At 40.0% G+C, this 16,731-nt stretch overlaps 1 protein-coding gene across 1 annotated transcript in view; it reads left to right on the forward strand.

Annotated features, from left to right (window-relative positions):
- Positions 1-16,731, forward strand: part of LOC104168524 (CREB-binding protein-like) — a gene marked incomplete at its 5' end in the record, with an annotated part of 59,790 nt that overhangs the window by 42,060 nt on the left and 999 nt on the right. The window contains 12 exon segments of the mRNA XM_009709174.1: positions 239-295; positions 1,598-1,675; positions 2,178-2,245; positions 6,296-6,446; positions 7,276-7,422; positions 7,860-7,973; positions 8,422-8,587; positions 10,005-10,172; positions 13,231-13,392; positions 13,656-13,937; positions 15,552-16,561; positions 16,563-16,731. The exon segment at positions 16,563-16,731 is cut by the window's right edge and continues 329 nt beyond it. Of these exon segments, the coding sequence (XP_009707476.1) occupies positions 239-295; positions 1,598-1,675; positions 2,178-2,245; positions 6,296-6,446; positions 7,276-7,422; positions 7,860-7,973; positions 8,422-8,587; positions 10,005-10,172; positions 13,231-13,392; positions 13,656-13,937; positions 15,552-16,561; positions 16,563-16,731 (2,572 nt within the window).

Here is a 16,731-nt window from a genome sequence, read left to right on the forward strand (position 1 = left end):
ATGCTTGGGTATCTCTTATTTTGCTTTTAATTTACACAGAAAGTAGAATGGGAAAAATATTTTCAGTAGCTTAAAATAAAATGAACTGAATTGCTTTCTCTGAATAGAAAATAAATACTGATACGCTTTCTTCAGATTTGAGGTTTGCTCATTTGCTGCAATTCAGAAAAGCATGATATTGTCTCGGCCTCTGATATAAAGGTACTACTGAGTTTTCATATTAACTCTTTGTCTTTAGAACCATCTCTAAGGATCAGTTTGAAAAGAAGAAGAATGATACACTAGATCCAGAGCCGTAAGTACCAGGCCCTTGTTTTTCTTAAGATAATCCCATCACTTTCCCTTATCCTTTAGCCAGCACTTCAGAAATCAGGCAGTGAATAAAGAAATCTTCCTTTTTCCCTCACCTCTGCCGAGACAGGCTGCAGAATCTTTCTCTAGAGTTCGTAGCACAACATAAGAACTCAATGTCTAACATTGGTACCCAAGAGGAAAAATGTGAGCCTGTTTTAATGGCAGTTTCTAGTTGTGTTTATTGGGGTAATTCCCGAGGTGTGTTCTGCAAGGCACTGCAGGACTGCCTGAAAATGGCCCTCCGTCATACAGAGCCTTTCACACCGAGCCCCGAGTACCTGTGGGGGAGTTCTGCATTGTCCTCTCCTGGTTTAGCTCGACTTCTAAAACACCTTTTTCTCTTCACTTGAGTGCTTAGCCCACTGGAAGAGCCATCCTCCTGCCTCGTGTTTATTACCCTCGGGAAGTGCAGTAAAAGCCAAGTTGAACATTTCTTTAGTAGCATTGTGCTACTTTTCCTACTGTCCTTAACTGGCTGAAACGAGATTTTTATCTTACTACTACCTTATTCTCTGGCAGTTTGATATGTGATGCATTTTGATCCCTTTTCTCATCTTTGCGAATACTCGGTGGATTTCTTCTCCCAGACCTTTAAAGGTAGACTGCTGAGAGAGACTCCAGTGCATTTGGCTTCATAACCAATGTTGCAGTCTTGCCTGGGAAAACCTCTAATGGTTTTCCCATCCAAAAAAAGAATTTTGACATACTATTTTGGCAAAAAAAAAAAAACAACCAAAAGCAAAACCAAAAGAAACCCCAAAAAACTACAGCAGACCCATGCAGGCAAAGACAAGCTAATACGTGTTTTCTTGGCACAGTGATTCACGAATGACTAGTTTTTACATTTACAGTAAATTGAGCAACCATTTCGTCAGCTTGTGGTTGTTGCAACAATTGAAAATTAAATCTGTGGAGGTATTGTTGAGCAGAATTCTGTGAAGCTGAAAAAACTCAGAGCTCTGCTTAGAAAAGATCCAGAAAAAGTTGTGCATGACAGCCCATTTCACATTTTTAAACTAGTACATTTTACAATTTTTATAGAGATATATATAACTTGCACATGAGATTGATGGATGTATATCTGAAGCTATTCAAATGGGTATTTTTTTAAACTGACACATAAATTGGGCCTGCTGAAGTTTATCCAGTTCTTAGCAGAGGGTTGGAAAGTCCTTTCTTGCTGAATTTTGGAAAATTACTTGCTTAACAACAAAAGTGATGGGCTGCTGTGTTTTCTTCTCAGGTTTGTTGACTGCAAAGAGTGTGGTCGGAAGATGCACCAGATTTGTGTATTACATTATGATATTATTTGGCCTTCAGGGTAAGATGTTTGTTAATTTTTTACCCCTTGTATAATAAGACCAATGTAGTTTATATAATTAAGACTTTCTGCCTTTGCTTTTTAGTATGCAGTCACTGCCTTTTAAGAACTGAATACAAAAGGACAAAGCGTTTCTAAATAAAATACTTTTTTTGGTGTTTCGGGTCTCATTTCAGTATATTCAGATGAAAATGTGCATGAAACCAACTTGTTCGTATACGCACATTTCTGTGGTTTCTTTCTAACTACCAAACAATGGAAGCTGGTTGGGGGTAAGTTTATATACTACAGAACACAAATGCAGGTGTAACTGCTTGGCAGAATTAAACCAGCTCATAAAGACTCTTAAGTCCCTTGAAAATGGAGAGCTACAAGCTGTTCGAATCCAGAGAAAAGTGTATCATACTCTGACCTTTAAATTATGGGTTTAAACATTGGATTTAAGCTAGCTAATAATGGATTTGTGCTAAGTTTTTGGTGATCTTTTTTTTTTTCTCAATAGGTTTGTCTGTGATAACTGTCTGAAGAAAACTGGTAGAACACGCAAAGAAAACAAATTCAGTGCTAAAAGTGAGTTTGATATTCCTATTTTTATCTTCAACTTTAATCTTCTCCCTGCCACTTGTAAGAGCTTTTTGATTGAAATTTTCTGTTGTCATGATAGACAGGATAGGAATATTTGCAAAATGGGGAGTAGTTCAGCCGAAGCCTTTAGTAGCTGTCAGAATTTTAATCAACATTTTAAAGACCTGCTCTTTATGTGTTTGTGGTCAGTCTTACTGCTGCTTGTGGTATTTGGCATCTACGTCCTTATTTCTCTAAAATTAAAAAAATAAAAGGGAAATAGAACAGGAGAAACACAAGGCTGCATGCACTTTACTGGCTATATTTAGACATGTTTCCATGTAGTATTGAAAGTGTAGTAAATTACCGTCACCTCTGTGCTCTTCAAATAACAGGTAGTAACAAGTTGTGCTGCTTTTCAGGTGTGCTGCGGTGGTGCCAAGTACTAATGTATTTGAAGAGCTTTTCTTGCTTCTAGGGTGGACTGTGATATAAGAACTGTCCACTGGAATAAGTAACCAATTGTACTACATGTCTAGATTTTCTTGGAAGTAACCATTGTCGTGATCTTGTTAAAATATGCACTAAAGAGAGTGCCAAAAAGATGCCTGGTCAAGTTGCCTCGGTGGTCTTAGTAATCCTTACACAGGCGTTCTTTGCATGCATTTAACATCAGAGAACATCATTTGATAACTTTTACTCGTACATGTTTTGAGGGCTGGGACGAGAGAGTAGGGACTGGCATTGGAAATGCAGTGTCAGTGGCATAGAGTAGAAAATGAAGTGAGTGTAGAAACAAAGAGGGTGGTTCAGACACTTTAACAACTAGAACTTCTAGGTACGCTTGATTCCTCTCTCCTCCTTTGGTCTTTGGAAGTTCTGGGCATTACCGTGTCATACTGTGACTTTGCAAGCCTGAATCTTCCAAGTTGTAATAAAGGTGTGATTTTGCATTAAATGTAACTTCTTGATAACTTTGTATGTGGTTGATTGCATCATAAGAGATTTGAAGAGGGATAATTTGGAGATGATAATGCTGTATGAGACATATTAGGTTACAGTAATCAAAGCGGCCTCTGGTGTAACCTGATGCATGCAAGATAGTATTGTTAAAGGGATTAAAATTAGTCTCATTAAAGACAGATTAAGATTGTAGTACACTAATAAAATGATGAAATAAAAATGTAGTTTTAGATAACCATTTTAAATAGATGTCCCTTCTATTATATGCTGACTTTACAGCATATATTGATGTAAATTGTCTTTAAGTATGCAATTCCTTGGATGTCTGCAGTTGTTCTGTGACATTGCTTAAAGTGTGAGTAACCAGCCATTTAGTTTGAGGTAACCATTCTGTCCTTTGGGAATCTGGACAGGGAAATAATAGTGCTTTTTTCTTCTCCTTTCCCTGCTGTTTTGGCTATCTTGTTGTTTGTTTTTTCCATGATGATCTGAGTCCTGCTGCCAGCTGTAATCTACTGAGATCACTTGAGATCACTTTTCTTTACCAGTGGCAAGTAGTGGAAACACAAGAACAGGGAAGGAAAGCTTGCTCTTGTGGTCAAAACCTTGGTCTTACTACTGATCGGAAAACAAACATGAGCCATGAAAGTTTGAAACATTAATATGTTTCCTCTCCTCTCCCCCTCCCTCCCCATAAAAACCTTTACTTACTGAATTACCGTCAATATTTCTATGCTCTCTCAAACATGCTGGCACAACTGCTAATAATCAAGACATCATGTCCCTCAGCTGCAAGCTATCACTCAGCTGTTAGGGTAACAGTCATATTCCTAATGTATATTAAGGAAAGTTGGTTATCTTAACCACGTCGCAAGTAAGTGGCATAAAGTTGACTGATAGTGTGCCAGATATAACCTATAAACCAGTGTACAGCTGGATTATGCTGTGAAATTCGTAACTTTTGAAGTATTTTTCTTACTAAGAAAATCTACAAATGTTACTTAACCAGTAGCTAATGCAGAGACATTCAAAGACAAAAGATATCGTGACAAGTCGGTCACCCAAAGTAGTTACTTGACAAAAAGTCACAGTAAGCCAGAAGTCTGACTTTCTTCCTATCTGTCCGATTACTCGTCCCGTAACAAATGTCTGGCCGTTGCTACTGCAACAAAACTTGTGTACTCAAGCGGCCTGAGAGCCTTCTATGTTGTTACCGGTTTGGATGCTTTTTTTCAGGTTAGCACCACAGTCTTCCTTGAGACCTGACCTTTTATTGGAAGTACATATGTTAGAGGTGTCCCAAGAATCAAAATCCGGTTGCTTTCTAAAAGAATTTGCACGTTCTGATATGTCAAAATACGTGGCTTTTAGATCCTTTCCTTATGGTGCACGTAATCTTACTGCTGCCTATTTCTCTTATCTTCTTATCTGGTCTTTTTGTTTGTTTGTTTTTCAAGTCTCAATGCATTGCAGCATAAGGAAGGAAGCAGATATCTTTTGGTTGCTTAACATTGTAAAGATGATAAAATGAAAACACAACAAGACAGTAGACAACTAAAATTACTTTCTAAAAATGTACCAATTGATTAGCTGAAATGGAACCGTTTCTCTTTTTTCTGTTCGTCTTTGGAGAAATCAACAAAATGAAATAATTTCTTCAGAAAATGTTTGTGAATGTTCTTTAAAATTCTTTGAATTTCCTTTAAAATCAACCCCCTTCTATTATTAATGGAAAGCTCCATATATTGTATTGGGCCGGGAAACACTGGGAAAGGTGAGCACATTGGAATTGGTGAAGGGCATGGTGTATTTTTACTTTAACCTGCCTTTAAATTTAATTATTGACTCGCAGGTAAATGAGGCTTAGACTGTGCTGTGCTGGTTATAACCACAGAGTCTCACTGGACAAGGGGACAGACTAAAAGATGTAAAACAAGGTTGCCACATTTGGCAAATTCTATAAACTGATTGTAAAATAAAATTTTAAGTCTATAAATCCCTTAGAAAGTGAGATCTTCCTTTGAGTTTATGTGGCGCTTTTCCCCAGTATTGGAGCCTAAAGTAATTTTTAGCATAGATATTTCACTGCAGCATTCTGTATGCAAGCTCAGTAGTCAGGAAGAAGAACCAACAGCCTTGTGTAGGTAGCCAAAAAACAACTGAAAAATGAAGCAATGGAGAGCTGAAAATTAAATGCATTTTAGTAAAACGAACATCTGTAGATTGCACCATCGCTTTGGAAAAGAGAGCAGATTGACCATAAAAATGAAGTAGAAATACTAGTTGGTAAAATAAGTACAGCAGGGTAAGAGAAATAGTCATAAATCTTCAAGTCAAAACAGCGTGCTACTTCTGTTTTCTTCGTTTAAACCAAAATCTTCATTTTAATTTCTGTAATTTGTTGTGGATTTATTTGAAAACCATCACATCCTGTAATACTACAAAAACAGCTATCTGCACAAAAGCTAATTGTAAAGAAAGAGGAGATCTGGACAATATGTGGACTTGAACTTTTAAAGACCTCTATCGCTGTGCAAGAACTATTTAAGCTTTATGTGCAGATTACTGTAACTGTTCAATCTAAGAGCTCTCTTGAAAAGAAAAAGCAATGAAATCTCCATTGAAGTCAAAAGGCTTTTCATTTCTGTTGATTTGCTTTGCTTGAAAAGGTGTGGCATTGAGCCAGATCTATAAAGTGATGTAATCTCTGTCAAACAGCCAGATAGTGGTTTTGTTAGGAGAAAACATTTGCAGTGTTCATAAAATAAGCCTGCAAATTTAAAAATGCTCTGTAAAGCCTTCTTTGTTAGTTCACTCACCAAGTAATTTTCCCACTATGGTGGTTTTAGCTTCCATAATAGAGTGTGAACACTTAAGACGGGGGTAAAAAAATGGATGGTTTTGCTTTTTTAATTTTGACTGCATAAATAAAAACATCAAATTTTCATATGGAGGTAAAACAAAGGGAAAAAAGCCTACTTCTGTACAGAGAAGCAAGCTGAACGACCTTACAAGCACGCTAACACCCTGAACTGAACAGTGATTTCTCCAGTATTAATGTTTCCATTGTCATGTTCTCCCTTTCATTTCTAGGGCTACAGACTACACGTTTAGGAAACCATTTGGAAGACAGAGTAAATAAATTTTTGCGGCGACAGAATCATCCTGAAGCTGGAGAGGTCTTTGTCAGAGTAGTAGCAAGTTCAGATAAGACAGTAGAAGTTAAACCAGGAATGAAATCCAGGTTAGTTCTATCAATTATAATAAATGTGATCTTGATTTTTTTTTTCTTTATTTTCAAGGCTTCCTGTATAAATACTGCAAAATTGTGCCAATTTGTACCTTAATCCTTTTGCACATTTTTGAAACTTAGGCATGAAAGATTATGAAAGGTAAAAAAAGCAGTATGCAGTAAATGAACTCAGAGGAGGTGACAATTGTGTTTTGACTGTGTAGGTGGGTAGCAGGGACATCCTGGTTTTGGTTTTAATACTCTGACTTTGTCTCACTAAATCTTGAGAGTGAGTCTGACCACATTTTGGTTAGCATTACAGGATTTGTGGTTTAGTTTGGAACAGTTGCTGAGATTCTGTTCCTTACTGATCCTTCATTTTGTTGTGCTTTTATAAATACTTCAGCTTTCAGAAGTTATTTTTAATTTGCTTCATCATAAATGAAAAGCTTAGAAGGTTTATTCTATGCAGTATTTTGGCTTTAATTCATAAAGACTGTGTGACATCACTTCATCGTAATACATCAGGTTTTCTACTCTCCAACACGCTTAAAGGCTTGTGGTTTCTGACGATGCTGTTGTACTCAGTGCTTGCCTGTTCAGTTGTATGGTAACTATATGGAAACTGTCTTTCCATTAGTTTTATAGCAACAAGACAGTTTTAGTGCAGCTCTGATCTGACCCTGTTTAACTTCTCCATAAATGTTTCTAATGAGTTAAAAATAACATCGAAAATAATTTCCTGTCCTTGGTAGGAGACTGGTTTAATAATTGGCTTTCTGTTGGTTTTGTTTTGGTTTGGTTTTTTTCCCCTGTTTCTTCCTACCACCATTTCCTTCAGATTTGTGGATTCTGGTGAGATGTCAGAATCTTTCCCTTACCGTACCAAAGCTCTGTTTGCATTTGAGGAGATAGATGGAGTAGATGTGTGCTTCTTCGGCATGCACGTACAGGAGTATGGCTCGGATTGCCCCCCTCCAAATACAAGGTACTTTCATTTCTATACCTGTGGTGCATGCACAGCAAACATCTTGCTACATTCACTGGACAGTTACTCTCAAATATAGGAGATTTGGGAGATATGTTTCAGTTCTGTGGCACAAATAAGTCCTACTGTATGACTGCAGATGACTTTTGAAGAGGAAAACAAGTATCACAACAGAAATGTTACAATTTTTTGTATTCTGTATTTAATTTTCCCTCTGCTTTTGTATACTTGCTGTCTAAAAAAATACCACCCATCTTTTGCTTTTGAGAACTGTTTATACCATGTTAAGATGCTTAAACAGGCATTAAAATGTCATCATTAATTTTTCTTTGTTCAGAATGCCTGTATATGTAGCTAGTATAAAAGTCAAGCCTCAGTAGACAAAACAGACGTTCAGCCGTACATGATTTTCTGTCATTCTTCTCTCATTGCTATAGGCGTGTGTACATATCGTATCTAGATAGTATTCATTTCTTCCGCCCCCGTTGTCTCCGAACTGCAGTTTATCATGAAATCCTCATTGGATATTTGGAGTATGTGAAGAAACTTGGGTAAGTGAGACCTTTGTAAAGAAATCAGTCTTTTTTCTTAGTTTTTTCTTTATCCAGGATGCCAAGTAATCTTCCACTTGGGACAGTTTCTCTTGCCTTCTGCCCCCTCTGAGATATGTGGAACACATGCCTCTTCTGCAGTGGAGAGAGAAAGTTTCATTTTATCACCAAGGATTCTTAAACAGACAGGATATCATTGTTTTTATCAGAGGTTCACTTGACGTTTAAGCTTCATTATCATATCCAAGACATTTTCTCATCTCTTGTATAAATAGAGGTTATTGCCTTAGCGTCTTTGTTACAAAGAAAAAAGAAAAGAAGCGAGGTGGGGGGTGGAAAGCCCGAGGTCTGAATTTATATCTCGGTTTGTCTGAGCTAATTTTAAGATGGTAGTGAAAATGGTTAAGATGTTTTTTGGTTTTTTTTTTTCCTTGTGTGTGAAACGCAGGTATGTGACAGGACATATCTGGGCCTGTCCCCCAAGTGAAGGAGATGACTATATTTTTCATTGCCATCCACCTGATCAGAAAATACCCAAACCCAAACGTTTGCAGGAATGGTATAAGAAGATGCTGGACAAGGCATTTGCTGAGAGAATCATTCATGACTACAAGGTTTGCTATTGTTTACTTCCTGAATTAATTTTTATGGGCTTTTCATTTGAAGGTAGCGAATACTGTTTCATAACACATGAAACTGTGGTAGTGTCGTACAAGGGTTTTTATTCTCAGGTAGTGTCATTTTCTTAGATTTTCTGGAGGTTCTGCCTTTCAGACTGAAAATCCCTTAGGTTTGTTTTCTGCATTAAGAGAAGTGTTTAAGAGCCGGCCTTTGCATACTTATCTTTCACTGCAATCTTCTAGGCAAGGAAGTATTTAGCTTGTTAAGGTTTGTAGAAGCTGTTTGCTTCTGGTGATTCTGGAGGATCGGGTGGAATACTGGACCCCACTACTGTGAAATCAAACAAACTGCTTATAAAACGGCTTCTTCACTTGAAGAGAAAAAGGCTGAGTTTCAGAATTGGAGAATATCACACATGTACCCAAGGAAGTAAGTTAAAGATGGCAAAGGTAGCATTTGCCACTCCTTACATGGTAAAATTTACAAGAATTTCTTAATGGTAGTGACAGTGCTGGAAAAAATTGGTGTTTTGATTGCAAGTGACAGTTAGCAAATGTGTGGAATAGAACAGCGTATAGCAAGCTTTGTCATCTGATCTGGCTTAGCAAAGAGCTAGAAAATCTGTGTCTCTCCTAATAAGGTGGTCTTGAAAGGAATCTGAGGAAGAAAATTGGCTACTGTTCTATATGCTTGTTAAACACAACGCACTTAAGACCAAGCCACCTCCAGAAGAACTGTATAAAGTACCTGTTCCTTTTCAGAATACCTGTTTCTCTCAGTAGTCCCCTGTCTTTCTGGCCAGGTGGTCCACAGAGCTTTAGCCAGCGGTCAGCGAAGGACACAGGCTGCGCACAGTCCCCCTACCACAACCAGACTTTAATATTTCTGGGTGCAATAGCTGGCCAGCACATTCAGCCATTCTTCCTGGAGTTATCGGTCTTATTGCACCTATGATGCACAGTGCATTGAAGTCGTTACACGCTTTCAAATTTGTCAGGGAAAGGGCTGGATGAGACGCACTTGCTGTCACTCAAACAGCTCCTGCTCTTGTTCTGGGAGCAGTGTAAGAATAGCTAAATGGCGTAGGCTTCGTTTTTAATTGGCCTAGTTACCAGGGAGGGGTTTGTTAGGTTTTCCAGGGGTATCTTGGTCTCTCCCATCCTGTCAGGAATATGAACCGATTGCATGATGGAGGTTCAGGAGAGCCTCAGCAGCTGTCTTTCCAAGGTGAAACAGGGAGTGGGCTGTTAGCAATATTGCCAGGCCAATTTTTGAGCTGCACCCAGAAAAAAGAGGCTTGCGAGGAGTGGGCCATGGGCTGGGTAGCACTGGATCATGTCTCTGGTTCTCTTCTCTCTCCTAAGTGGTCTTCATTTATTTATTCTTGGTATGGTGTGATACGCTTAACAGGACATCTTCAAACAAGCAACTGAGGACAGGCTGACAAGTGCCAAGGAACTGCCTTACTTTGAAGGTGATTTCTGGCCCAATGTGCTGGAAGAAAGCATTAAGGAGTTGGAGCAGGAGGAGGAGGAAAGGAAAAAGGAGGAAAGTACTGCAGCTAGTGAAACAACAGAGGTGAGTTCACTTCATATGCTATATTTGCTTCTGCCTCACAGAACTGACGATTAACACTAATAAATTGGAGAGTTTGCATCCAATAAACTAGAAGAGAAGGTGAATCACGTCAGATGTTAAATCAGGGTTCCCTTTAACTGCATTTCTGGTTTTCGTCTTGGATAACAAATATACTGATGGCTTGCCTTTTTTTTTTTGACAGAGTCAGAAGCCAGTTATGTCAGTTCAGCATCTCTGTTCTCAGAGAAATGTTTTAAGCTACTTTTGGATTGCATCATGACTGCTACATTTGTTTGCAGTCATTTGGCTGAGCTTCTGGTTCACACCTTTGCAGATCACCTTCAGTATCTACATTTTGAAAGATGCTGTATTTTTCAAAGCTCAATTAAATTTTGCTGTTATTTCAGCAAAGGTACTTGTAGTCGTTTGCGACAGTAGGGGGCTGAAATTTGAAAGTATTTATTGCAAGCTTTGCATTGGTGTGAAATGTTGATCCTGATAGTGGTGTTCCTTCACCAGAATTCTCTCTTTGTGTATAAAAACCAAACCAACCAAACCAACAACTTAGTTTTTCAGGGTCCTGGCCAGAATTTTCGTTACTCGCTTTTATTTCTCTTGATTGTATCTGTAACCAAAATGGTCTTAGCACTTTTATACCATCCCTTTTACTTGTGATTTGCAGCAAGGTGTTTTGAAAATAAATATGGTAGGAAAACCTGAGGTCTAGCAGGTTGAGGTGGAACCAAAAGCTTTAACTGGGGAAAAACTGCATTTAGCTTAGATACCGTGACAATTTGCATACAGTATGTATTAGGTGTGATTGAGGTGGAGTGATAGACCTTAATCCATCAATTTCATTATGTCAGAAAGTTCCTTCTATTAAACCTTAGCAGCTCCTTCAAAGCTAATACCGTTTCTTGCTATGTTTTTTATGGAACCCTAAAGTTAATAGTTTTCACCTTCTTCCTTCTGAATGTAACTTTTAATATTGAAATATTTCAACAAACGTAGCAGTATAAAAGTAACTGAAAGACAAGGCTTGGAATTTAAGTTGCAGTCCTCTTTTGCTAACAGTATCATTTTCAATAAATCGTAGCATGCCCTTCCAATGAAGACGCCAGTGTAAACCTCTGTGTCTAAGAGGTGTAGCATGCCCTTCCAGTGAAAACGCCAGTGTAAACCTCTGTGTCTAAGAGGGAGAAAAAAGGTGTTTTAAAAAGCCCAGAACAGCTAACTGTGAAACTCATACAAGCTGTCTGCCTGAAGTGAGAAGATGCAGCCTTGACTGTTAACATCCTTATGTTCCCACTTAATGCCATTGATGTTGCTTGGAGTAACAGGGGAACCAAATCTGCATCCAAGTTGCTGAAGATGTCATCCAATAATGCAACAAAAAAACCTAACAGTGTGGTCGTTGCCACTTGGCTCAATAAAAAAAGTGAAATCAAAAGCATGATAACTTCTCCAGTGCGGTCACCTAAACTTGTGTCACTTTATGGAGGACACTGTGCCCACCAGTGGGGATCTCCACGTGTAGAAACACTTTGATGAATCTTTGCAATTTGCCTTGTATTGAGATGGTACAGGATCTCTGTCTTAAATTCTTAGTCCTAAACTAATGAAGTAGTACAAAAAAACCTGTCTTACAGCTTCTTAAAACGTTTTGGAATAGCTTTGTACAATTGACCAAATATAAACTTGCTAAAGGTGGAGTAGAAAGAAAACTGAAGACTTACACTGTTAGCTAAATTTCAACCTATTCTTCCTTTTGGTGTCTACATTTTAAAATCTGTGTTGATGCTCTAGAGTGCATAGGCAAAGGAGGACATGTCCTCATTCCATGGGGGTGGTAGGAAATTTGGGGGAAAAGAAGTCAAGGTGGGAACACACAATAGTTCACTTCTGAATACCTCCAAATCCCTCAGAGCTCTTATGGTTTCCCGTAAAGTCCTATAATATTAATTTCCAAACAGATTTGGTCAAAAAGTCAATAAAATTAGTTACAGCAAAACCAAGATTGGACAGAGAATTCCTGTCTAAGCCTAATTAATGGAATGGAAGGATGGCAACAGTCTATATATAGAATTGCTTTCTTCACTTGGAGTATCTTCGTTTTCTTTGAATAAATATGCTTGCGGATAAACCCTGTGCTTACTTGTACATAGTGTTCATGAAACTTTCTTGCGTGTGTGTATATATATATATATCAGAGTATTTCAGTAGCTTATTTTTAATACTATGATAACCAACATTCTAGCAGTTAGAGAGGGGATTTTTACTGAGTGGCGAGCTCCCTGCTGAGGGCTTGGGTTTTTATTTTTCAAGGACATGAGAAGTCTAAAAGTTATTTCTGTTTTCACAGGTCATCTAAATAGCATCATCTGCTATTTTTTACTCTCTTTACTTACATCTAGCATTCAGTATATGGTCACTGTGGTCTGTACTGTTGTAACTTAGACACGAGTGAAGATTTTGGGGATTTTTTTTTTTTTTTGGAGTTGCATATGCAGCCGTAAGTCTTCAGGGTGAAGAATAATGTCTTTTGTTCTTTTGTTACTTTCAAATCCTGCATGTTCTTATCTGTGTACTAGCCCTAAATTTGTTCAGTAAAAACAACCAAACATTAAATCAAAGCTCAAGCAAGTATGTGAAGCCCCAGATGCACAACAAAGCAAAATACTGCACTTCTGGGATTTTTTTAAAGTTCATTTTATTTGTAACTCAGTTTATCATCAGATATCTGTAAGACCTTGTAAAGCAAGCAGTGGAAGCTGAAGTACAGTGTTTGAGAAGGAAAAAAATAAGTGTAAGATACAAATTATTTAATGTATATGCATACTTCTAAAATCTGTTTTTGAATAGTGTTTGAATTTGTTTGCCTGCCAGTTTGGCTTTTGATTTTTTTCCTGAAAGATAGGATGTATTTAACACAGTATGGCTGATGTGCAGGCATTGGAACAAAGTTCTATTGTGGACAGCAGAAATGTTTCACTTGCAGCTACAGTGAACGGGAGAGAGCTCTATAAAGCGTAACATCTTTCCTATGCATTTATTGCAGGGAAGCCAGGGTGACAGCAAAAATGCCAAGAAAAAGAACAACAAAAAAACCAACAAGAATAAGAGTAGCATCAGCAGAGCTAACAAGAAGAAACCCAGCATGCCCAATGTGTCCAATGATCTGTCTCAGAAGCTGTATGCCACCATGGAGAAGCATAAAGAGGTACTGTCAAAATACACTGCGTAAAGGGAAGATTTTATTCCTGCAAATCCAGGCATGATGATATTCAGAACTGAAAAATCAGGAGGAGTAAAGCTCGTGATTGCACTAGAATTTTTTCCGTTGTGTAACAACATATTGGAAGAGATTATCTAAGTTAATTAGATAACATTTGTAGCATACCGTTACTGCAACAGAACATGAGCTTTTTCCTGCAAGATTATCTAACCTCATTGATATTTTTTTTTCTCCCCATTTATCTGCAGGTCTTTTTTGTGATTCATTTACATGCTGGGCCTGTAATTAACACTTTGCCTCCCATTGTGGACCCTGATCCATTACTTAGCTGTGATTTGATGGATGGGCGAGATGCCTTCCTGACCTTAGCCAGAGATAAGCACTGGGAGTTCTCCTCACTACGCCGATCCAAGTGGTCCACGCTCTGCATGTTGGTAGAACTACATACTCAAGGGCAGGATCGCTTTGTCTATACGTGCAATGAGTGCAAACATCATGTGGAAACAAGGTGGCATTGCACTGTCTGTGAGGTAGGTGTATGTCACCAGAGACTTCTACTCTCTCTTGCCCTACAGCCAAGCATGATTGATTGGTTGGTTGATTGGTTTTTCTTGGATATTGCCCAAAGTTCCTCCAAATTAAGCATATCATGATAAAAGGGCTGCCAGGCCTTAAGGGAAGGTGACTACCACAGTAGGGTCCTACTTTTTCTAGAATAAGTGCCTTTAGTTTCTCGACATGGAAAACGCCAGTACTCTGGAATGGTTACTGCTGTGTCATTTATTCCACTACGGCTCCTCTGCATAGAGAAGTTTTTAACTTAATTTTAAAGAACTTTAGGACTGGGTGGTAGGGTGTGACTGTGTCAGACTAGTCTGAATCTGCAGGGCACTAGCTCATCCACATTAAATGGATGTCTGCGAGAGAACTTAGCATACCTTTCTGCAAGGTAGCTTTTGTTCTGCTTTATATGTGGTACTTCGTGCTGTAACGAGTGCAGTTGGGCACATGTCCAGGCTCTTCTTCATCGTCTCTTCAGCCCAGCATCGGTGGTTACCTGCCCTTCAGATCAGACCAAATAATTGCTTTCTAACCTGGCTCAATGCTTGTAATGACCAGTCCTTTTAGAGCATAGATCCCTTCTGCTGAACTGTGTTAGTGAGCAATTATGCATGGCATTACACCGGTGGACTTGAGGGGAAAGTAGGCTCTAGAGGGCTTGTGATGACCTCTGGTTGTAGCTCAACAACAACAACAAAAAAAGTGCAGCCTATTTTTTACACTGAGAGTTCTTGCCAGGTTTCTGGTGTAAGAGTCTTTAATTAATCCCTCTGAGGAAAGCACTGAACAGAGCTGCTTAAGGCAAGACTGCAGGAAATGGATCGTACACACTAGGGGAATTAAGTGGTGGAAGGAGGTATGGCCTTTTAGGTTTCTTCTGGGTACTTCTTGTATAAGGGAGTGCCCTTCCTCCAGAAAAAAAATGACAGGGCAGAGATAATGTGGGTGTGTGAGCAGGTTTTCAGATAAGTGTCTATCTTAGCATGAAAATTGCACTTGATTTGGAGGTCTATTTAGAGATTGGAAAAAAAATACGTATTTCACGGTAGTAACTGTTAGTCAGTAATTACACTACGAATAGCTAAATGGAGAGGCAAACCCTATTTTTCAGGCAGTGACAGTAGGCTTGTCTTACTGGTTGGAGGTTTTGGCCCTCCTTAGGTAGGTACCTCAGTAGACATAAAAGTAAACAGTTCCTGTTATCAAAAAGAAAAACAATAACAACAACAAAAAACAAACACCATAGTCAAGACTTGAGATCACAGGCTCGTGGTGCTGAGGCAACTGACGTGGCTTCTGCCCTCAGCTGCCCGGCGCTCCCTGCCCCGGAGGTCTGCTCCCACTGTCTCTATAGGCTCTGCAGCCACGTCTCTGCCTTGGTGTAAATTGAAACTGTCCGCTGTTCACGGGACGTGGCTGTTGTCCTGCTTTTCTTCTCCGTGTTTGTACCCACTGAAACCCAGAGCGTGCTTCCACACCAGGCTCGTGTTGCTCACCTAGCACCACTCTTACTCTTTTGCTCTTTTGCTGGTATGGTTAATGCTCTGCAGACAACTGAACTCGGGGGTTTTCTTTGCTTTCAGGACTACGACCTCTGCATTAACTGCTACAACACTAAGAGCCATGACCACAAGATGGTTAAGTGGGGCCTGGGTCTGGATGATGAGAGCAACAGCCAAGGAGAGCAACAGTCAAAGAGCCCCCAGGAGTCGCGACGACTGAGCATCCAGCGCTGCATTCAGTCCCTTGTCCATGCCTGTCAGTGCCGCAATGCAAACTGCTCATTACCATCCTGCCAGAAGATGAAACGGGTTGTCCAGCACACCAAGGGCTGCAAGCGCAAGACCAATGGTGGCTGTCCGGTGTGCAAACAGCTCATAGCTCTTTGCTGCTACCATGCCAAACACTGCCAAGAGAACAAATGCCCCGTGCCATTCTGTCTCAATATCAAACACAAGCTTCGACAGCAGCAGATCCAGCATCGCCTGCAGCAGGCTCAGCTCATGCGCAGAAGGATGGCTACCATGAACACCCGAAACGTGCCTCAGCAAAGTTTGCCTTCTCCTACCTCAGCAACGCCTGGTACCCCTACACAGCAGCCAAGTACACCACAAACACCACAGCCTCCTCCCCAGCCCCAGCCTTCCCCTGTAAGTATGTCACCGGCTGGCTTTCCCAGCGTGTCGAGAACTCAGCCCCCTACTACTGTTTCGACAGGAAAACCTGCAAACCCAGTTTCTGCACCTCCACCTCCGGCTCAACCTCCGCCGGCCGCGGTGGAAGCAGCTCGGCAGATTGAGAGAGAAGCTGCCCAGCAGCAGCAGCAGATCTACAGGGTCAACAACATTAACAATGGTTTGCCTCCTGGTCGCCCAGGACTAGTAAACCCGACGGTGGGTTCAGTGAACCAGATGCAGCAAGTCAGCATGAATGTACCCCGGCCCAACCCTGTAAGTGGTCCAGTGATGTCCAACATGCAGCCTGGACAGTGGCAGTCACCTCCGATGCCGCAGCAGCAACCAATGCAGCCAGGAATGGCGAGACCGGTTATGCCAATGGCGACGCCGCAAGAAGCGGGGGAGGCGGGCCTGCCAGCAGCCGCCACGGAGCATCCCCCCGAATGCACTTCAGGACTTACTGAGGACCTTGAAATCGCCGAGTTCTCCGCAGCAGCAACAGCAGGTTCTTAATATCCTTAAATCCAACCCGCAGCTTATGGCAGCTTTTATAAAGCAAAGAACGGCCAAATACGTGGCTAACCAG

This window comes from Cariama cristata, unplaced genomic scaffold, assembly GCF_000690535.1.
Source record: "Cariama cristata isolate BGI_N322 unplaced genomic scaffold, ASM69053v1 scaffold1210, whole genome shotgun sequence".
NCBI lineage: Eukaryota > Metazoa > Chordata > Aves > Cariamiformes > Cariamidae > Cariama > Cariama cristata.